The 24,108-nt window shown below is 42.8% G+C and overlaps 2 protein-coding genes across 2 annotated transcripts; both read right to left on the bottom strand.

The window, feature by feature from the left end:
- Positions 1–792: 792 nt before the first annotated feature.
- Positions 793–14,423, bottom strand: LOC137277591 (methyltransferase-like protein 27). Its single transcript, XM_067809395.1, has 6 exons — positions 14,189–14,423; positions 13,365–13,518; positions 11,743–11,871; positions 4,419–4,554; positions 3,807–3,905; positions 793–2,682 (listed from the first exon to the last, which is right to left on the bottom strand). The coding sequence occupies exons 2-6, from the start codon at positions 13,488–13,490 to the stop codon at positions 2,510–2,512; spliced, it is 663 nt and encodes a 220-aa protein (XP_067665496.1). The 5' UTR covers positions 13,491–13,518; positions 14,189–14,423; the 3' UTR covers positions 793–2,509.
- LOC137278741 (uncharacterized) lies at positions 13,514–22,114 on the bottom strand. The gene is made up of 4 exons (XM_067811255.1): positions 22,016–22,114; positions 19,613–20,102; positions 13,670–13,678; positions 13,514–13,518 (listed from the first exon to the last, which is right to left on the bottom strand). Exons 1-4 carry the CDS (start codon positions 22,112–22,114, stop codon positions 13,514–13,516), a joined length of 603 nt encoding a protein of 200 aa, XP_067667356.1.
- Positions 22,115–24,108: the final 1,994 nt, after the last annotated feature.

The following is a 24,108-nucleotide window of genomic DNA, read 5'->3' as shown; positions in this document are numbered from 1 at the left end:
TATGACGCTCACTTAACCCCTCTGTCTCCCACAAGCCAAATAAACCCTGAAGGATGTTATGTGAAGGACTTTAGCACGAAAGGATAAACATGTATTCTTTGCCATCACTCAGGTTTCAGAAAACGTTCCGTTATGTCACAATTTATCTTGATATGATACAACAGCCCAAAGAAAAGTCGGGCGAAGAACCCAGTGCAGGTGTCGTACATTGGTTTGTTTATTCATGCGTGTGTGGAACATGTCAACGTGTGTCAACAGGTCAAGGTGTGCGTTGCAGTGTATTTACTTTCCCGTACAATGAACCTATTATCATTTTGAGGCCCCTCCCTGGTCTGTTTAAATATTGCTAATGGCGGCTGATAACTGTAGTAGTATTTTATGCATCAGAAAGTAATTTGGGCCTGACGGTGATTTAAACAGTGGTGGAATTTCATCGCCACTAATGGTATATTGAGAGATAAAGTCTATAGAGATTTAGATTCAAAACATTATGACAAAATAAATGAACGGAAATATAGAGCTGGAAGCATACTCAGAAACAATTTTGGATTTGAACCCACGGCACCGGATCCTTCCCTGTCCGTGCAATTTAACCCTACACAAATCACTCGATCGACCAGTTTTCCGTCTGTATTGGTGTGTAGTTTGAAATATCCTGAACGAAACGATTTCAGTTTTTTTTTTTCAAAAACTAGTCACAAGCCACAATTACAGATAGGCAACAGTTTAATGATACTCATGTTGTTTGAAGTCCAATCTTCTGATGATATTGGATCAAGTTAAACGCTTATGTACCAACTCTCTGTAGTAGTTTATTGCTGAAACAGTTCCACAATGACAATTCGCAATGACATTGGGTTTACTGGTTTCTTTGGTTGGCATTCTAGAAGTTAAGGAGATGAAGAATAAAGAAGTTATACATCTATACTAGCGGGCAAAAGAAACTTTCTGTTGCAAAATGTATAATAATTTCAACATATGAAAGTCAAATGCAAACATATATCAAATGCAAATTGTTTCATCGATATTGCCTCAAACATGAGTTTGATTACCACAAACAGCGCCCAAACGCACCTCTTGACCACTTTGGACGAAAAACAACAAAATGCACGTATTGTACATGTAAGGGTACAAGGCACATGCATGTACAGTAGAAAACCACTCCACAGTGGTGGGCAGATCACATTTCAACACAAAAACACTTAATAATGCCAAGGTTAACTCCAAAAGAGCGAGAGAGGGTCGTCGGAATGCTGTAGAAGGGCACCACTACACGTGACGTTGCAAGAACGTTCTGTCGGTCCCGCCAGGAACCTTCGTCGACGTTATCAAGAAACTGGTCAGACCTCAGACAGACCCAAGACAGACAGGCCAAGGGTGCACCTGAAATACCACTTCCTGGTGGTGACGTCATCAGCATCAACGGCTCTCAGTTACCCAATCAGTCGATGGACAGTAACAAGTAGACGTACCCATGGTTTCCGGTTTACCGACCGTACTGAGGATTGCTGCTGATTGACAGATATTATCATCCGCGGGTGCAGTGGGCGACAAGAGTTAGACATTGGCAACTCCGTGACTGGGGCCGAGTTCTGTTTTCTGACTAAAGCAGATCTACAGGCGATGGAAGGGCTCGAGTAAACAGGAGAAGAGGCGAAAGGACAGCTCGCTGCTGCGTCCAGGAAACAGAGCCGTATGATGCAGACAGTGCTATGGTATGGGGAACATTTGCAGCGACCAAAAGACAGATTTGGTGGTCATCAACACTAATCTGACCGGCTAGCAATACATTGACCAGGTTGTTCGACCGGCAGTTCTATCATTCCTTGAACAACAACAACAGTGCAATGCTGTAGTTGTGCAGTCCATCGTGTCAACAACATTAAAGTCCTAACATGGCCTGCACGCTCTCCTGACATGATGCGCACTGTGGGATCACCTCGACCGACAGATTCGAGACAGAGCCCATCACCTACAGTTCAACAAATGGCTCAAGCACTTGTCGAAGAATGGGTGCGTACACCAGCTGACGTCATCAGATGCCTTACAACTTCAATGAGAAGACGTATGTTTGCGTGTTTTCAAGCCAGAGATGGATATATTCGCTATTGGTGACTTCAAATCCCAGATTGCTGTGTTTCACGTTTGGACCGTCTGGCCGTGAAATCTCTAATTTGACCCCATGTAGACCAAACTGTGTCAAAGTAATAATAAGTCAAAGTCTCTGTTAATGATGATTTTTTGTACTGAACGCCTATGTCATTGCTTAACAAGCTACAACATTCAAATTTCACACTGTTCTTGTCGTTTTTTAAAGCTATCAAATTTTACCAGGGGAAAGTTTCTTTTGCCCGTCAGTTTATAACAAATGTCCTCATTCTTGGGTTCACTGTGTTTTTATTTTTTTTATTTTTTAGTTTTTCTTCTGAAGCTAAAATGGAACACAGTGTCAAGAAACGCATTACGGGAAGTGGTCTTGAATGCGTTTCTAGTGAAGCTAAATCTCAGGTCACATCAATACTTGATGGATTGACACCAGGCCGGGTTTGCCATGGGTGAAGTCAGAAACCGGTCTCAGTTCAATCAACTTCCACAAGCCTCGATCTTCCAGGTTGCTGAAATTCGCCTTGAGAACCTTACTGTCGAAGGCATAGTCATACTGCACCATCAAAATGTGTCCTCCTGTCGAATAAAAATATAATCAGCGAGAAGTTCATTGAACGTTGTTGGACAAAAAAAAGAAAGAAAGAAAGAAAATGGTGGTGTGAAATAGGGTTTTAGGTGGCTCAAGGTCAATGTACATATGCTATATATTACATATATTATTGCGTGCGTCTTCAGAAATATCATATATGTAGCTATATCATGCACGTGGGCGATGTAATAAAGCCCAACTAATATGTGTTCGGGAAAGATACCAAAATAGTCAATAAAATGTTGTTGTATAAATGTAAAATGTCACACATATTTTCTTAGGTACATATACATCGGCACACACAGTTGGCAGCACAATCTTAAAACGAGAAAGGCACAACGTTATTTTCAAACAAACAGCAGGGCGGTGGAAAATAGAGATTACTACACGATCGTATGTCAGAGTGAGTGAGTGATTTTAGTTTAAACTTCTTTTAGCAATATTCCAGCAATATCACGGCGGTTGACACCAGAAACTGGTTCAATACATTGTGCCCATGTGGGGAAATGGAACCCGGGTCTTCAGCGTGACTAGCGAACGCTTTGCCTACGAGGCTGCCCCACCACCCGCGTCTGTCAGATCCCACCATCTCACGTAATGATTTGGAGATTTTTTGCATAAGACGAGGCATTACGTTTTCGCATCTGTCCAGTAAAAATACCAGTGTTTTACATTATGTATGTTCAAAGATTATATTCACACGTTTGTTTACACAGCTATCACCGTTCAAGCCAGTTCGAATTCATGACTCGAATCTAAAGTTGCACATAATGAAGATAATTCGACAAAAAAACAACTAGAATCGAGGCGTTAAATACTTTCCAGTGTGTTTCCATGGATAAATACCTGTTTACGTTACAACACCGAAACTAACAAGTGGGCGTAAAGCACGTGTAACTTTTTAATGACCTTTAACGAGGAAAGAGGTCCGTCATAATCTGACCTTTGATCCTCACCATGGAGTTGCCAATCAAAGGCTTGGAAGTCGATCACACAGGTTTGATACCAGTTTTGTCACATGGGTTTCGTATTCACGGATGTGTCAAGAATACCGACTCTTCACCACAATCCCTGTAACACAGCTTCCATGAAGTATAAGGCTGTAGCTTACCTGGCTTCACAACACGCGCCAGTTCCTCCAGCGCCTTCACGGGGAGCTTCTTGAAAATCTCTATACTCAAAGCAGACATAGTCACTGCAGAATACGTATCTGGAAGAAATGAACATGTTTTTAACACAAAATACCTTCAGACTATATCAATTCCCACGATGATAATGCGAAATATTCATGTAAAACCGTTTTCATGTTCATAGGAAACCCGTTTGAAGAAACCTGAGTCAACACACGATTCTAACTGCACCATGAACAGACGTTGTTTTCATGAATCACAACCAGTTATTGATGGCAGCAGATGTTTGAGGCGATCAGCAGAAACAAAGGCAAGTCAGTTTTTCGTTTGTAAATACATGGCAAACCAAAAGCAATTATGCATCGAGTACTTTTACAACGTTTCAACATTGATCCGCAACATTAGCACATATACAACGATAATACCTCCGACAAACCCACCCGCACTACATAACGGATTCCGCTACAGCACGCTATTCCCTACAACTTCAGCTATTTCTTTAGCATCAGCAATAAGTGATGCCATCTGATACAAAGGATACATGCGTCATGTGCTGTGTTATGCCTATTACTGCCGCAAGTCACTGAACCCACCATTCTCAATATCAAAGGTGTTTTCCCCAACCAGGTCGCAGATGTAACGTCCGTATAAGTTGTTTCGTTTAGCTTCTGCCAGCATCTGCTCTGACGGCTCCAGTCCATCATTGTTGACGAAGCCCTTCTTCCTCAGCTGAAACAGGACGTGTTATGTATGTCCACTGGTAACTATGGTAACGAGTGTTATGTATGGAAATCGGTGGGTTACACTAGTTACATACCTGACTTACTGGGAGCGTAACTTTAACGCGACTGTACTTGTGTTATTAGATATAACCTGGGCGAACCGCTGTCATCTTGACTCTCAATATTCTTGATGTCATTAATGTTACAATTTATCTAGATTAATCACGTGTCTTCTTGATGCATGCGTGAACGCATGTGGCATGTCTTCACCTGAATTGCGTGCACGTTTCTACTTGTTATACGTTATAGTACACATATATCACATGTCTCCCTCACCTATTACAGGTGTCTACTTGATATACTTCAGGTACAGGGCACATATACCACATGTCTCCCTCACCTATTACAGGTGTCTACTTGATATACTTCAGGTACAGGGCACATATACCACATGTCTCCCTCATGTATTACAGGTGTCTACTTGATATACTTCAGGTACAGGGCACATATACCACATGTCTCCCTCACCTATTACAGGTGTCTACTTGATATACTTCAGGTACAGGGCACATATACCACATGTCTCCCTCACCTATTACAGGTGTCTACTTGATATACTTCAGGTACAGGGCACATATATCACATGTCTCCCTCATGTATTACAGGTGTCTACTTGATATACTTCAGGTACAGGGCACATATATCACATGTCTCCCTCACCTATTACAGGTGTCTACTTGATATACTTCAGGTACAGGGCACATATACCACATGTCTCCCTCACCTATTACAGGTGTCTACTTGATATACTTCAGGTACAGGGCACATATACCACATGTCTCCCTCACCTATTACAGGTGTCTACTTGATATACTTCAGGTACAGGGCACATATATCACATGTCTCCCTCACCTATTACAGGTGTCTACTTGATATACTTCAGGTACAGGGCACATATACCACATGTCTCCCTCACCTATTACAGGTGTCTACTTGATATACTTCAGGTACAGGGCACATATACCACATGTCTCCCTCACCTATTACAGGTGTCTACTTGATATACTTCAGGTACAGGGCACATATATCACATGTCTCCCTCACCTATTACAGGTGTCTACTTGATATACTTCAGGTACAGGGCACATATACCACATGTCTCCCTCACCTATTACAGGTGTCTACTTGATATACTTCAGGTACAGGGCACATATATCACATGTCTCCCTCACCTATTACAGGTGTCTACTTGATATACTTCAGGTACAGGGCACATATATCACATGTCTCCCTCACCTATTACAGGTGTCTACTTGATATACTTCAGGTACAGGGCACATATACCACATGTCTCCCTCACCTATTACAGGTGTCTACTTGATATACTTCAGGTACAGGGCACATATATCACATGTCTACCTCACCTATTACAGGTGTCTACTTGATATACTTCAGGTACAGGGCACATATACCACAGGTCTCCCTCACCTATTACAGGTGTCTACTTGATATACTTCAGGTACAGGGCACATATACCACATGTCTCCCTCACCTATTACAGGTGTCTACTTGATATACTTCAGGTACAGGGCACATATATCACATGTCTCCCTCACCTATTACAGGTGTCTACTTGATATACTTCAGGTACAGGGCACATATATCACATGTCTCCCTCACCTATTACAGGTGTCTACTTGATATACTTCAGGTACAGGGCACATATATCACATGTCTCCCTCATGTATTACAGGTGTCTACTTGATATACTTCAGGTACAGGGCACATATACCACATGTCTCCCTCACCTATTACAGGTGTCTACTTGATATACTTCAGGTACAGAGCACATATACCACATGTCTCCCTCACCTATTACAGGTGTCTACTTGATATACTTCAGGTACAGAGCACATATACCACATGTCTCCCTCACCTATTACAGGTGTCTACTTGATATACTTCAGGTACAGGGCACATATACCACATGTCTCCCTCACCTATTACAGGTGTCTACTTGATATACTTCAGGTACAGGGCACATATACCACATGTCTCCCTCACCTATTACAGGTGTCTACTTGATATACTTCGGGTACAGGGCACATATACCACATGTCTCCCTCACCTATTACAGGTGTCTACTTGATATACTTCAGGTACAGGGCACATATACCACATGTCTCCCTCATGTATTACAGGTGTCTACTTGATATACTTCAGGTACAGGGCACATATACCACATGTCTCCCTCATGTATTACAGGTGTCTACTTGATATACTTCAGGTACAGGGCACATATACCACATGTCTCCCTCACCTATTACAGGTGTCTACTTGATATACTTCGGGTACAGGGCACATATACCACATGTCTCCCTCACCTATTAAAGGTGTCTACTTGATATACTTCAGGTACAGGGCACATATACCACATGTCTCCCTCACCTATTACAGGTGTCTACTTGATATACTTCAGGTACAGGGCACATATACCACATGTCTCCCTCACCTATTACAGGTGTCTACTTGATATACTTCAGGTACAGGGCACATATACCACATGTCTCCCTCACCTATTACAGGTGTCTACTTGATATACTTCAGGTACAGGGCACATATACCACATGTCTCCCTCATGTATTACAGGTGTCTACTTGATATACTTCAGGTACAGGGCACATATACCACATGTCTCCCTCACCTATTACAGGTGTCTACTTGATATACTTCAGGTACAGGGCACATATACCACATGTCTCCCTCACCTATTACAGGTGTCTACTTGATATACTTCAGGTACAGGGCACATATACCACATGTCTCCCTCACCTATTACAGGTGTCTACTTGATATACTTCAGGTACAGGGCACATATACCACATGTCTCCCTCACCTATTACAGGTGTCTACTTGATATACTTCAGGTACAGGGCACATATACCACATGTCTCCCTCACCTATTACAGGTGTCTACTTGATATACTTCAGGTACAGGGCACATATATCACATGTCTCCCTCACCTATTACAGGTGTCTACTTGATATACTTCAGGTACAGGGCACATATACCACATGTCTCCCTCACCTATTACAGGTGTCTACTTGATATACTTCAGGTACAGGGCACATATATCACATGTCTCCCTCACCTATTACAGGTGTCTACTTGATATACTTCAGGTACAGGGCACATATATCACATGTCTCCCTCACCTATTACAGGTGTCTACGTGATATACTTCAGGTACAGGGCACATATACCACATGTCTCCCTCACCTATTACAGGTGTCTACTTGATATACTTCAGGTACAGGGCACATATATCACATGTCTACCTCACCTATTACAGGTGTCTACTTGATATACTTCAGGTACAGGGCACATATACCACAGGTCTCCCTCACCTATTACAGGTGTCTACTTGATATACTTCAGGTACAGGGCACATATACCACATGTCTCCCTCACCTATTACAGGTGTCTACTTGATATACTTCAGGTACAGGGCACATATATCACATGTCTCCCTCACCTATTACAGGTGTCTACTTGATATACTTCAGGTACAGGGCACATATATCACATGTCTCCCTCACCTATTACAGGTGTCTACTTGATATACTTCAGGTACAGGGCACATATATCACATGTCTCCCTCATGTATTACAGGTGTCTACTTGATATACTTCAGGTACAGGGCACATATACCACATGTCTCCCTCACCTATTACAGGTGTCTACTTGATATACTTCAGGTACAGAGCACATATACCACATGTCTCCCTCACCTATTACAGGTGTCTACTTGATATACTTCAGGTACAGAGCACATATACCACATGTCTCCCTCACCTATTACAGGTGTCTACTTGATATACTTCAGGTACAGGGCACATATACCACATGTCTCCCTCACCTATTACAGGTGTCTACTTGATATACTTCAGGTACAGGGCACATATACCACATGTCTCCCTCACCTATTACAGGTGTCTACTTGATATACTTCGGGTACAGGGCACATATACCACATGTCTCCCTCACCTATTACAGGTGTCTACTTGATATACTTCAGGTACAGGGCACATATACCACATGTCTCCCTCACCTATTACAGGTGTCTACTTGATATACTTCAGGTACAGGGCACATATACCACATGTCTCCCTCATGTATTACAGGTGTCTACTTGATATACTTCAGGTACAGGGCACATATACCACATGTCTCCCTCACCTATTACAGGTGTCTACTTGATATACTTCGGGTACAGGGCACATATACCACATGTCTCCCTCACCTATTAAAGGTGTCTACTTGATATACTTCAGGTACAGGGCACATATACCACATGTCTCCCTCACCTATTACAGGTGTCTACTTAATATACTTCAGGTACAGGGCACATATACCACATGTCTCCCTCACCTATTACAGGTGTCTACTTGATATACTTCAGGTACAGGGCACATATACCACATGTCTCCCTCACCTATTACAGGTGTCTACTTGATATACTTCAGGTACAGGGCACATATACCACATGTCTCCCTCATGTATTACAGGTGTCTACTTGACATACTTCAGGTACAGGGCACATATACCACATGTCTCCCTCACCTATTACAGGTGTCTACTTGATATACTTCAGGTACAGGGCACATATACCACATGTCTCCCTCACCTATTACAGGTGTCTACTTGATATACTTCAGGTACAGGGCACATATACCACATGTCTCCCTCACCTATTACAGGTGTCTACTTGATATACTTCAGGTACAGGGCACATATACCACATGTCTCCCTCACCTATTACAGGTGTCTACTTGATATACTTCAGGTACAGGGCACATATACCACATGTCTCCCTCATGTATTACAGGTGTCTACTTGATATACTTCAGGTACAGGGCACATATACCACATGTCTCCCTCACCTATTACAGGTGTCTACTTGATATACTTCAGGTACAGGGCACATATACCACATGTCTCCCTCACCTATTACAGGTGTCTACTTGATATACTTCAGGTACAGGGCACATATACCACATGTCTCCCTCATGTATTACAGGTGTCTACTTGATATACTTCAGGTACAGGGCACATATACCACATGTCTCCCTCACCTATTACAGGTGTCTACTTGATATACTTCAGGTACAGGGCACATATACCACATGTCTCCCTCACCTATTACAGGTGTCTACTTGATATACTTCAGGTACAGGGCACATATACCACATGTCTCCCTCACCTATTACAGGTGTCTACTTGATATACTTCAGGTACAGGGCACATATACCACATGTCTCCCTCACCTATTACAGGTGTCTACTTGATATACTTCAGGTACAGGGCACATATACCACATGTCTCCCTCACCTATTACAGGTGTCTACTTGATATACTTCAGGTACAGGGCACATATACCACATGTCTCCCTCACCTATTACAGGTGTCTACTTGATATACTTCAGGTACAGGGCACATATACCACATGTCTCCCTCACCTATTACAGGTGTCTACTTGATATACTTCAGGTACAGGGCACATATACCACATGTCTCCCTCCCCTATTACAGGTGTCTACTTGATATACTTCAGGTACAGGGCACATATACCACATGTCTCCCTCATGTATTACAGGTGTCTACTTGATATACTTCAGGTACAGGGCACATATACCACATGTCTCCCTCATGTATTACAGGTGTCTACTTGATATACTTCAGGTACAGGGCACATATACCACATGTCTCCCTCACCTATTACAGGTGTCTACTTGATATACTTCAGGTACAGGGCACATATACCACATGTCTCCCTCATGTATTACAGGTGTCTACTTGATATACTTCAGGTACAGGGCACATATACCACATGTCTCCCTCACCTATTACAGGTGTCTACTTGATATACTTCATGTACAGGGCACATATATCACATGTCTCCCTCACCTATTACAGGTGTCTACTTGATATACTTCAGGTACAGGGCACATATACCACATGTCTCCCTCACCTATTACAGGTGTCTACTTGATATACTTCAGGTACAGGGCACATATACCACATGTCTACCTCACCTATTACAGGTGTCTACTTGATATACTTCAGGTACAGGGCACATATACCACATGTCTCCCTCACCTATTACAGGTGTCTACTTGATATACTTCAGGTACAGGGCACATATATCACATGTCTCCCTCACCTATTACAGGTGTCTACTTGATATACTTCAGGTACAGGGCACATATATCACATGTCTCCCTCACCTATTACAGGTGTCTACTTGATATACTTCAGGTACAGGGCACATATACCACATGTCTCCCTCACCTATTACAGGTGTCTACTTGATATACTTCAGGTACAGGGCACATATACCACATGTCTCCCTCACCTATTACAGGTGTCTACTTGATATACTTCAGGTACAGGGCACATATACCACATGTCTCCCTCATGTATTACAGGTGTCTACTTGATATACTTCAGGTACAGAGCACATATACCACATGTCTCCCTCACCTATTACAGGTGTCTACTTGATATACTTCAGGTACAGGGCACATATATCACATGTCTCCCTCACCTATTACAGGTGTCTACTTGATATACTTCAGGTACAGGGCACATATATCACATGTCTCCCTCACCTATTACAGGTGTCTACTTGATATACTTCAGGTACAGGGCACATATACCACATGTCTCCCTCATGTATTACAGGTGTCTACTTGATATACTTCAGGTACAGGGCACATATACCACATGTCTCCCTCACCTATTACAGGTGTCTACTTGATATACTTCAGGTACAGGGCACATATACCACATGTCTCCCTCACCTATTACAGGTGTCTACTTGATATACTTCAGGTACAGGGCACATATATCACATGTCTCCCTCACCTATTACAGGTGTCTACTTGATATACTTCAGGTACAGGGCACATATACCACATGTGTCCCTCACCTATTACAGGTGTCTACTTGATATACTTCAGGTACAGAGCACATATACCACATGTCTCCCTCACCTATTACAGGTGTCTACTTGATATACTTCAGGTACAGGGCACATATACCACATGTCTCCCTCACCTATTACAGGTGTCTACTTGATATACTTCCGTTACAGAGCACATATATCACATGTCTACTTCCGCATGTTTTTACCTCGACAGCGACCAGCCCTGTCCCTGCCGCCACATCCAACACCCTCACATTCTCTCTGCCGCTGGGATGCAGTTCCGCGAGAATGGCTGCAAGGGTCCTGGGCCCCATGAAATTCACAGACCCTAGTGCCTGGAAATGTAAAAGAAACATCAGACCTACTATGTGAGTTTGGTTTCAGAAATCCTAAAAGTTGTCACACAAATTATGATTAAAATTTTGACACTGTTCACTATTCGATATGAGGAGTGCAAAGAGACTAACAGCCCGGTGGACGCGATGCACGTGCACAAGTGTCGACAAAGTTATTTATTCGTTCACCTGTGCTCTGCCCTCACCATTATTTCTCGCACACCTGACTTTTCCTCTCTGTTTCCCTTGTGTGAGACGAATTTCCGACCAAACTGTCAAGAATCGATTGCGTGAAGTGCGAATTCGACCAAGAAGGCGAGTTGTCGCCCCTGTGTGGGAGCTATCACTTGCGGGGCTGAGTCCGAAACTGGAAACTTAGAAACTGGAGGCGAGTCGTGTTCAGTGATGAATCAAGATTTCTGTTTCACCATGCTTTACTTCGAAAATGAAGCGTTTTGCTCCTAATTGCATTCGACAGGTCGACAGATTCGGTGGAACCTCTGTCATGGTGTGGGGTGCGATATTCAGCGCACAACGATCTGATTTAGTGCTAGTTTAGTGAAATTGGACAGCGAACTGGCATATCCATGAGGTGCTTGCACTTCACATGCCTCATGAACGTCAGGAGTTGGCATGACAACGCTACTTTATATACAGCACACGCCACGGTTCGCTACCTTGCCAGTTCCAATGACGTCTTATCATGACATGTTCGATAACCAGATCTAAATCTGACTGAACACCTATGGGATAAACTCGATCGACTTGTATGTCAGCATCAAATCACGCCACAGACTCTTTCACAACTGGTCATCACATTGTAGCAAGTGTGAGGAGAACTCCGAAAGAGATATCGACTTATCCAGTCTGTACCGAGACGGTGCCGAGCAGTAATTACTGCAAAGAGTAGCATACAAAGAACTGGCTTTGTAAACAGAAACACAACGGCAATATAGGCTGATGTTGTGTTGGTGAAGTCTTTGTCTATGGATAAGTGAACTTTCACCTTTTCACTGCAGAAATAATTTCTCTTAAACTAATGCAACAATTCTTCTAAATGTCTTATGCGTTTCTTTTTAAAAGAGTATATTACCTACTATGTGATGGTCATTCCATTGATTGCTATAGCGACATATTGAGTACTACTGAATTCATTCGGAGACAAATGTAAGTTTGCCCCATCACTGTAGCATCGGGTGATAGTTTTATATCCCATGTAATTAGCGGCATAATGGCGAAGACGTTAAGACTTATTTTCCACATAAAGTTGCTTATGATACTGAAAACAAATACTCAGACCATCTTATTTACCTACAGTAGTATGTCCAACCGGTACCTAGTCATAGCGAAATACGTTGCACTTGACGATGTCCATTTCCAATGACGAGATGACCAAAGTTACAAGAACCAGTATGTACACACTGTTAACGGTGGACATTCCTTACATCTAGTCCACGGTCTCTCGAAATACAAGCCTTTGACATGCACCATACCTCATTGTACTTGCTGCTGACTTCATTGAATCTCTGGATAATGCTTTCATTGTCCAACCCTTTTTCTGTGATGTGATCCAGAAACTGATTCCCTTCACTGACAGTAGTATAGGTCGTTCCGGCCATTCTCGCTAAGCAGAACGATCTTATTAACCTGCAACACAAGATATGTGTTCACGGAAACATTCGACACAACGTGATAAGGTCATGTGAACCTGCCACACAAAACGTAAAATGAACATGGAAACCTACTACACAAGGCGTGATATGATCGTGGAAACCTGCAACACAAGGCATGATCTGACCTTGGATACCTGAAGCACAACACGTGATCTGATCATATGGAAACGTGCAACACAAGAAGTGATATGATAATGTAATCCTGTAACACACCAAGTGCTGTGATCGTAGAAACCTACACCACAAGACGTGATGTGATCATGGAAACCTGCAACACCCGAAGCATCGAAACCCGAAGCACATCGGCAACCCGTGCTTGTCGTAAAGCAACAGGGTCGGGTGGTCAGAGTGACTGTCTTCGCTGACACATGTCAGCGTATCCCAGTTGTGTAGATCGATGCTCATGCTTTTGACCACTGGACTGTCTACCCTACCCGAGACTCGATTATCTACAATACCTGAAATGTTGCTGAAATATTACCGAGTGCGTCGTTAAACAACAAAACTGATCCAAACCTAAATATGCCAACAACAACTTCTCGAATCGTAGCTGTTCCGATACAAGCCTATGGAAAAGTAAATGAATGGAATAAACTCACAATATTCTGTATGTCAACTGCGAGTTGCAACGCATCATGACCCACCTGTGTCCCCTGTTGCTCCCAGTCTCCGACTGCAAGATCCTAGAATTATATAACGGCCGCAACAGTCAGCAAAGGAACCCTCAAGACTTCCAAATCTAACAACTGGCCTCTGTTTCAGACACAGCTCCCAAGTCACGTGTTGGCTCCGGGGACAGTTTTATATGTTACCCTGAGACATGTGTTCTTTCCCATATGCAGCAAGTGACCCATTTTGTGATGTCAAAAACATTCGTACCTGCAATACGTAAGTGACAAAAGATAATCCATGCCTTTACAGCCCGACGTCCTCGGACCAGATGTCGTGTAAACGACATCCACGTGTCCAACACAGGGACTGGGAACAGATTGATGCTACAATGCAGATGTCCATGTGAGAAAGTATGTCTTAAAGTATCTTTTTTGCAGTTAATGAACATCCATACTTATGATACAGAAAACGGGATACATGTATTTGTGAAAGATACAGTTTACAGTTCAGTGTTTCATGCATTTATTCATTCATAATTCATGATTCGTGTCTAAACGTACTGCACAAAGGAAAAGAGTGAGTGAGTGAGTAAGTGAGTATGGTTTTACGCAACTTTTAGCAGCATTCCACTTATCCCCATGCGGTAACACCAGAAATAGGCTTAACACATTGTACCAAATGTGTATCGTGCGAACGCTTTAACCATTGGGATACCCTCACAAATGGAAAGATATTATGAATATTATTTGGACATTCTTTAAGTGCACACGACGCACAATTTCAACTCTGTTACACAAAATTATTCATTATCCCTAATCCTTTCTCGGTTTATGTACAAATGTGTACGCCCATGTAAGAGTGAAATGTTAACAGTACATAAGAATGTTGGGGGACATATTTCAGCAAACTTATTCGATTACTGACAGAGAACATCCAAATCATGAAATTCATACCTTCGTTTTTCAGGAATCTATCTTCTTGTATACCTGTCGGTCAAAATCCTCTATATACCTGTATAGTGATACAATGGTAGTTAGTTCTATATAAGTCAGTCATTCAGTCATAAATCAGCTATTCCCCGGATCGGATCCTTTATGCAAGCTGACGTGCCCGTTCGTATGTGTCTGAGTTCAACGTTCAGCATGGGTTTCGATCACGGGATGGTGTACGGTAGAGGCATTGCTGACTTGCAACGTTTTCAATCAACGATGACGAGTTGACTGATGAATTGGGTCAAGAAAATGTTAAATAGTGACTGAAAGTTGTTTTACAACCATAGTCAACCGAGCTAGTATTTATAGGATATTAAACGAGCTTCCCCTTTCATATCAAGTTTATGTCCCGAGTGAAATAATTTTGGTTTGTCACGAGCTTTAGCGAGTTATTTCACGAGGGACATAAACTCGATATGAAAGGGGAACGAGTTTTGTATCCTATTTATTACCCACTTGTCGAGATTCGATGTTTATGTTGAAGACTCCACAGAAAATTGGGTCTGAAAACACAGCTAACAACCTCGAACGAAGACGATTTCAAGCCTATTGTGTTCAGATTCTGGGAAGTGCTTTTGACTACTACATAAGAAACCACGGGAGGCGTGGCAGTGACAATATGTTTGTGCGGGAGGACGCGAATGGATGCGGCTGACTATGGTGGCTGATTTGGGCCATCGCTTTCTCGCCTTATATTTTTCAGGCGAGAAAGCGATATCGCGAGACGAGAAAGCGATAACGCGAGACGAGAAAGCGATAACACGAGACGAGAAAGCGATAGCACTGGACGAGAAAGCGATATCGCGAGACGAGAAAGCGATAGCACAAGACGAGAAAGCGATAACACGAGACGAGAAAGCGATAACACGAGACGAGAAAGCGATAACACGAGACGAGAAAGCGATAGCACTGGACGAGAAAGCGATAGAGCGAGAAAGCGATAAAACAAGGCGAGAAAGCGATAGAGCGAGAAAGCGATAGAGCGAGAAAGCGATAAAACAAGGCGAGAAAACAATAGAGCGAGAAAGCGATAGAGCGAGAAAGTGAGAAAGCGATAAAGCGCTATTTACCTTAATTCGGCCCTGTCTGTGCATGTCGCCTTGCCTGCGACATAACCCTACAGGAAGTTGAACCACCATTTGTTTTAGTCGCATAGAATATAATGCATAATTATGCTTTCAAATTCTATGGCAATTTTGTCATTCATCTTTTAACTTGTCTAGCCAATAATCCAAAAGCGTGCTCTCTTTTTGCCGGCAGGTATTGATATTGAAACAAACAGATTAGGCAGGGTTCATCTCACACTTCACACTATACTTTAACACAGTCACATTTAAATTTACACATGCAAAGAAAATTTGCTTAAAGACTTCACAGTCACATTTTAAAATGCAATATATCAAGGACAATTTCATGAACTTTATATCACTCACACATAAATTTACATATATTTCACGTATTATTGAATCGCGTTTCAATTTACAATCCCACCAGATGGGACACTGCGTCACCATAAACAAGTGGTGAGATGGTGCCAGGTAAAAGTCTATATTTCTGGATGTCGATCCTCCCGTGGAGTTGTCGATGTTTTCTGCTTTTTGGTCGAAAAGAAGCATTGGTTCAGATTTGATGATGTTAATCAACTTGAACGTATTTTGGTGACCGGCAGTTGAAAATATCAATATTTACAATGCTGATTACAAGACTTAATAAAAAGTGAATAAACCAATCCAACAATAACTCCAGAAACCAAGAGTGTTTTTTGTTAAAATAAATGGGTGTTTTGAAAGCCTGTGAAAAGTTTAACAAGGCCTGGATTAATTCCTGGTTTACATTTCTCTATTGTCATTTCCCTTGTTAAATGCCACCATTGTTATCTCATCACTCATGCCTGGATGACCAATCCCTGGATTCCATTTGCCCACCTACCCTGCCAGTTTAGCGCTAATTAGCAATCGGCTTCCCTTGTTATCTTATCACGGTTGTTTCAAATGTTCGTATATAGCTTTCCGTTTCATAGTTTCTTCATACACCTGATGAAAGCAATGAAAATATACTCCGTAACATCGTGTACCACAAATACAGAAGTATTTCTCGTTTGGTTTTTACTAGGATTTTTATGCCCTATCCTTAAGCTACACCTTTCCGTTACGCCATAAAGAAGAGTATCAGGAAAAGAGATAATACCCCGCAGAGCCTTAACAACCAGCACCTTCTATGCTCCTCATTTTACCGGGGAATAAGATCGGGGTTACATTAATCTTCAGCAACTTATGCACGTTGCAAGAGGTGACAAACGGGATCAGGTAGTCAGGCTCGCTGACACGTCATCGTAACCCAATCACGTAGATCGATGCTCATGATGTTGATCACTGGATTGTCTTATCCAGACTCGATTATTTACAGACCGCCTCCAACCCTGTGAATGTCATCTGTTGCTGTCATTACATTCGAATAGTTTTGACATAAATTGACTAAGAATGAAGATTTTATGGATATCAACTTCTTTATGAGAGAACACAACGTTTCGGAGTTAATGCTTACTCCTTCATCAGGTGATTGAGAAAGGGATACAGAGGTGTATTTATATGTACAGGTAAAACAATAACAAAGTAACAAGTGGAATGAGTTAACGAAAGCTAGTATAAACAAGCACTGATAGGAAGCCGATAGTTAAGATAACAATGATGGAAGCCAACGGTAATGCATTACAGTTGATTGGATATGTTTACATAACATGATTGGGGATAAGGATGGAAGCCAATGGTGATACATTACGCATGATAGGATGATGTACATAACACACGATAGGGGGTGAGCATGTATACATGAGGGTTGGTGATGTACAAACACAAGTATGTACTCGGGTAGATAGGCTATACATGAATTACATAGATAGAATGTACACAGGTAGATGAGATTAATTTATCAATAAGTCCCAGGCACTTGGTAGGTACACTCCTTGGTCGCGGTTGATGGCTGGTTTCTGTCTCCGGATCTCGATGGCCTCTTGCAGTTTCCTTTGGCGCCAGTTGTTGTTGTTGGTAGATAGTATCCTAGTGTCCTCCCATCGAATTGAGTGTTCAGGGTTCTTGAGAATATGTTCAGAGATGGCCGATTTCTGGTCGAGTTTCCTGACTGAGGTCTGATGTTCCTTCATTCTGGTGTTGATTGGTCTCAGCGTTTCTCCAATGTATAGGTCGTCACAGTTGCAAGGGATCTGGTAGATGCATCCTCTCGGGTTAGGGTGTTCACAGCTGGGTCCTTTACCGTTGGCTTTTAGGTAGGTCTTGATGGTCTTGCCACTGGAGAAGGTGACATCGATGCTGGCTTTGGTCTTGATGAGGCGTGATATTTGATGACTGATGGGGCCAAAGTAGGGTATGGTTACTCTGATGGGTGATGGAGCAGGTTTGGGGCGGGGTTCTCGGTCCTTAAGGGTCTTGTTGATGGTGGCTGTGACGAGCTGGGGAGGGTACCCGTTGAGTGTGGTGAATGTCTTTCTGAGGTGGTCCAGTTCATTGTTTAGGGCATCGGGGTGGCAGAGGGCTTTGGCACGTCTGGTAAGGGTGGCGATGATAGCTTGCTTGATCTGAGGGTGGTGGCAGGAGTTGTAGTGGATGTACTGGTCGGTGTGCGTCGGCTTGCGGTATACTGAGGTTCTAAGTCCATCGTCTGTGGTGTGGAGGGATACATCAAGGAAGGGCAGGTGTTGGTTGGTCTCAGTCTCCATGGTGAACTTGATTCTTGGATGTTGGTCGTTGAGGTGGTTGAGGAGCTCATTGGGGTCGTTGTCATAGGCGATGGCGGTGAAGGTGTCGTCGACTTTGCGGTACCAACAGAGGGGCTGGAACGGAGCTGTGGAGAGGGCTGCTTCCTCGAAGGAGGTCATGAAGATTTCTGTAATGAGAGGAGAAAGAGGTGAGCCCATGGGGAGACCGTGGATCTGCTTGTATATCTTACCATTGAATGTGAAGTAGGAGGTGTCAAAGCAGCTGCGGGCGAGGTTGATGATGCTGTCTATGGTGAGCTGGGTGTCCAAGTCATCTATCCGGTTGGCTAACTTGCTGCGAAGGATGTCCAGGGCTTCTTCTAGTGGGATGTTGGTGAAGAGGTCCACGACGTCGTAGCTGACCATGGTGCCTGTGGGGTTGGATTCTTTCAGCTGGTTGACAAAGGATGAAGAGTCGCTGATGTAGGACTTGCCATCTTTGCCAAGTGGAGCGAGGAGACGTGTGAGGAACTGGGCGGTGTTGTAGAAAACTGAACCTCTTGAGCAGACTAGGATCCGGGCTTTGGGCGAGTTCTTGTGGATCTTGATGGTGGCTCTTCCGTATGGGGCTTGGGAGTTGATAGGGTTCAGCTGGTTGAAGATGATGTCGTTGATTTCTCTCTTCTCATGGAGGTCCTTCAGGGTTTTCTTGTGTTGTCTTTCCAGTCTGGCCGTCGGATCTTTCTTGATACTGAGGTAGGTGGTGGTGTCTGAGAGGCTGTTGTTGACGAGCTGGAGGAATTCCGGGGTGTCCATGATGACTGCTGCTTTGCCCTTGTCAGCTTCGGTGATGGTGATGCTGTCATCCTTCTTGAGTTCGGTGATGGCCTGTCTCTCTTGGTGCGTGAGGTTGGGGCGGGGCTTGGGAGCTTGCTTGATGGTGTCTATAATCTGGTGTCGGAGGTAGTCTACGTTGCCATTGGGAGCCAGTTGTTGAAGTCCACTTTCAATGCTGGTGATGAAGGCATCTGTGTTGATCTTGGCGGCGACTGGGACATACTTCAGGCCTTTAGCAAGGAGGGATGTCTGAGATGGTGTGAGAGGCTTGCTGCTGAGGTTGATGACTGTCTTGAGGTTGGTGTTGTTGTTGTCAGCTTCGGGAATGTTGGAGGTGGAAGGACGTTGTAACTGGGTGAACTTGGTGATGAAGGAGTAAGCATTAACTCCGAAACGTTGTGTTCTCTCATAAAGAAGTTGATATCCATAAAATCTTCATTCTTATGTATTTACACTTCTAAATGACATTCAAAGACTTGATAAATTGACTAAAGTATAAATGCTAGGATAATACAGGTAGATCATTACATATATTGAACGAGTTTCAAGTTTCTCGTCTGACAACGAAAATGTTACGAACTGAAAAAAGTTAATTGGATACACGCGTCACCATTCAGCTTATCAAATGCTACGCGACCACGACAGCTGTACCCCTTGAGATATATACATGTAATACGTGTATACCGAGATAGGTAAAACAGTGTATTTATAAGTTACGACGCTGTCAGATATGGCAAACGGAATGTTTTACACATCAACTTTCGACATATAAACGCCATTTAAACTGTCTCAATAATATATTCATAACGTACTCCAAGTGATGATGTGTATGATATCAGATAAACGTGATACAGAGCAAATAGTTGTTATTTGCATGGGCACTTGGCTTCATCATGAATCATTGTTAATGGTTCCAGCTGGTTGGATTTTTGCTATGAGCGACATAAATCGATCGAATCTCACTCACTTAAGCGTTTCCTACAGTATTGTACATCACGTGCTTGATAACAGTGTGTACACCAAAACGTTGCTTATATTATAATAAAGAAGCTGCATATCCAAAGAACTGTCCCCACTGTTCAGCACACCAACTGCTAAATACCTCTCGAAGTTCACTATGGTTAGTTAGCCCAGCGTTTAACTGCGTAGTGTATACTGTATATTTTCAGGTTTGACTGGACGAACGTTGGACTACATCCTTTTGCCTCGGTTAGACCACTGACTGTGGAATGGTTCTGTTTCTACATTTAGGTACGAATCTAAGGTGCTTTACTGTCAAGCGCGATTTAGGTAGGAGCGATTTAGGTAGAGTTCATAAAGCTGAAGATCGTCAGTTAATACATTTTATCATCTTGAAGAAATCAAGGAAAGTACGGCTGTAATTTTTGATAACCATGAAAAACATAAATGGTTCCAGCTAACAGCGACGTAAGTCGAATCTCACCCACTTAATGGGGTTGCTGCAGTGATTCTATTTTAGAATGAATGTTTGGATGTGGTTGAATACACCGTTTTATGTTGCGCTAGTGCTATCACAATGCCTTATTTGTCATTAGCCTCCTCCCCACTAATAATAATTGGTTGATGTCATTAAGTTGTTTAAGACAATTCTAGTTCAGTGATGGCATAAAATATGTAATTCCTTCAGTCACTTCACAAAATGGATATTTCCGGTATTTCACATTCAAATAGTATGCCAAAGGAAAGTCTACATCTATCTTAAATTTCTCTAAAGTCAAACAATGCCCAAAACATTACTGAAAAACATTTTAATGAAAACCATTTTATATACTACCGACAAGAAATAAGGGAACTAATGAAATAATAGCGAATTTGAAACTGCTTTAAATATCCACTAAATCAATTTTAGGCGTCAAGTTCAATATCTGGTGTGTCCACCATGTTGGGCAACACATTCACGGCACCTTGATGGCATGTTGTTAATCAATTTCCGAATGGTTGCCCGTGGTATTGCCCGCCATTGCTCTTGGAGAGCTGCACCAAGCTGGGCCAGGTTGGCGGGTCTTGGGTCCCTGACGTACACCCTTCGACCAAGAACGTCCCAGAGATGATCAATTGGGGACAGGTCTGGGGACTTAGAGGGTCAGTCCAATGTCTGGATACCTTCTTGTCGGAGATAAGCGGAGACATTTCGGGCCCGATGTGGTCTGGCATTATCATCTTGGAATACAAAATTTCGGGCGATACTCTAGCCAATGGAGCCACAACAGGACGCAATATTTGGTCACCCTATCGCTGACCAGTCATGGCTCCGTTAATGATGACCAAATCTGATCGTCTGTCATGTGTAATCCCACCCCAAACCATGACACTACAACCTCAATATCGATCATGGTCAAGAATTGCTGCTCTGGCATATCGCTCCCCGCTCCGACGCCAACAACGTTTTCTGCCATCTGTAAATCGTAGGCAAAACCTTGACTCATCAGAGAACATGGTGTAACGCCAGTGGCGCATAGCCCGTCCCTGATGCTGCCTAGCCCATGTCAATCTTTGGCGCTTATGGTGAGCTGAAAGGGTGACACCCTTAAAAGGCCGTCTTGCTTTCAGACGAGCTTGATAGAGTCGGTTTTTAACGGTTGAGGTTGAAATGCGTCTTCCAGTGAGTGTGCGGAATTCTCTATTGATGGCAGGGGCCGATTGAAACCTATCGCGTAGAGCAATTAACGTAATGAGACGATCCTGTCGTGGTGTCGTTGATTTTGGTCTACCACGCCCAGGTCTCGTTGCAACCCCACCCGTTTGACGGTACTTATCCCACAGGCGTGAAATTACACTTTTTGATTTACCCATCTGCCGGGCAACTTCACATAATGATGTCCCCCCCCCCTACTATCATCGCCACAATTCTCCATTTTGTTGCTTCACCGAGATACTGCCTCGGAGGCATTTCTGTCAGTAAGTGTCAATCTCTATTGCATTAGTGATTGCGACTTCTCCAGTACATTTACAGGCGTTAACTTCTGTATGCACGTGTAGCACGTGCTGGGCATGCATTATGAGAAATTCCATTGTCATTGGATGTTGTGTTTAGGAGATAAGCCACGACAACGGACCCTGTCACAGTCAAAGTCATCTACATTCAATTTCTTGGTTCCCTTATTTTCTGTCGGTAGTATATACTATTGAGAAACTACGAATGTCGATTAAACTCCAGTTTGTAGTCATTCATGCTCAGACAGGACTGAATTGTGGGTAATATCGCTTTCTCGCTCTATCGTGTTCTCGCAAAATGATATCGCTTTCTCGTCTCGTGTTATCGCTATCTCGTCTCGCGTTATCGCTTTCTCGTCTCGTGTTATCGCTTTCTCGTCTCGCAATATCGCTTTCTCGCCTGAAAAAATTAAGTCGAGAAATCGATGGCCCAAATCAGCCACCATAGCTGACAGTGGCAGTGATAGGGATACAAGAGCGCCGATCGTCTTTTGATGTTGTGTGTTACTGTGCAGTCCTGACAACGCAGAAGGTATTCAATCTCTTCATAACAATCACAACTCTTCCAACCAATTGTCCGTCATATGTGTCATAACACTTTGTTATGAAACACCTTTACGAAGTACCACGTGGGTAATAATTATAGTTATCACGACAGCCTAAAACTAACACAAGCTGACAGAATAGGAAGACAGATGACTGATAGCATGAGCAACAGTCTGTGTCCGAGCACGAATACGAGGACAGAAATTAATAATTCTCCTAACTCCCAGTACTCAGGAACATAAATATAATGCAATGTTAGCTGGAAACACTTCCCAACAATTAACACGGTAAATCTAAACACAATTTAACTAGTAATTTGAGGTATTATGTTATTAGGACAGCTGAACTGCACCGAACATAAACATTTCTGATAACTGGCCAGCTTTGTGTTTAATCTGACTAGAAGGGTGTTATTGGTCGCCATAAGCCATAAGTTAAGAACTTTCCGGACTGGACAGATCGGTTGTATATCTACAATACGTTTGATTTCTCTTGAGATTGGTGAATCGCTTCCTTAACACAAAGTTTAATAAAACACGATTTTACCAATCATGTATGGCATTATGTCACTGATATATGGAAATATTACAGACTGACCAGGTTTCTCAGTCCTGCCAAAGAGTCACAACCTGCCAAGAGTCACAAGTGATCACCAGCACTGGACAGCAACCGGGACCAATATATATAAAGTTTGTTGAAGTGTATTTATCTGTATTGTATGTTCATATCCCATGGTCAAATCCCGTGCAAAATGTCCCTTCGTGGCATACTTGCGACTGACCATCAATGATTTGGCTAACTAAATGATTTTGTCTCAAGTTCATAATGACACAAAGCCAAGCATGAGTCTCATTGTCCTATTCATTCAATGACCTACCTTTCAGCCGATCCAAATTTTCTCGCATGAATG

The sequence above is a fragment of the Haliotis asinina genome, chromosome 3, assembly GCF_037392515.1.
Source record: "Haliotis asinina isolate JCU_RB_2024 chromosome 3, JCU_Hal_asi_v2, whole genome shotgun sequence".
Taxonomy (NCBI): domain Eukaryota; kingdom Metazoa; phylum Mollusca; class Gastropoda; order Lepetellida; family Haliotidae; genus Haliotis; species Haliotis asinina.
Note: the sequence above shows the minus strand (reverse complement) of the source record. Positions and strands in the feature narration are given on the sequence as shown.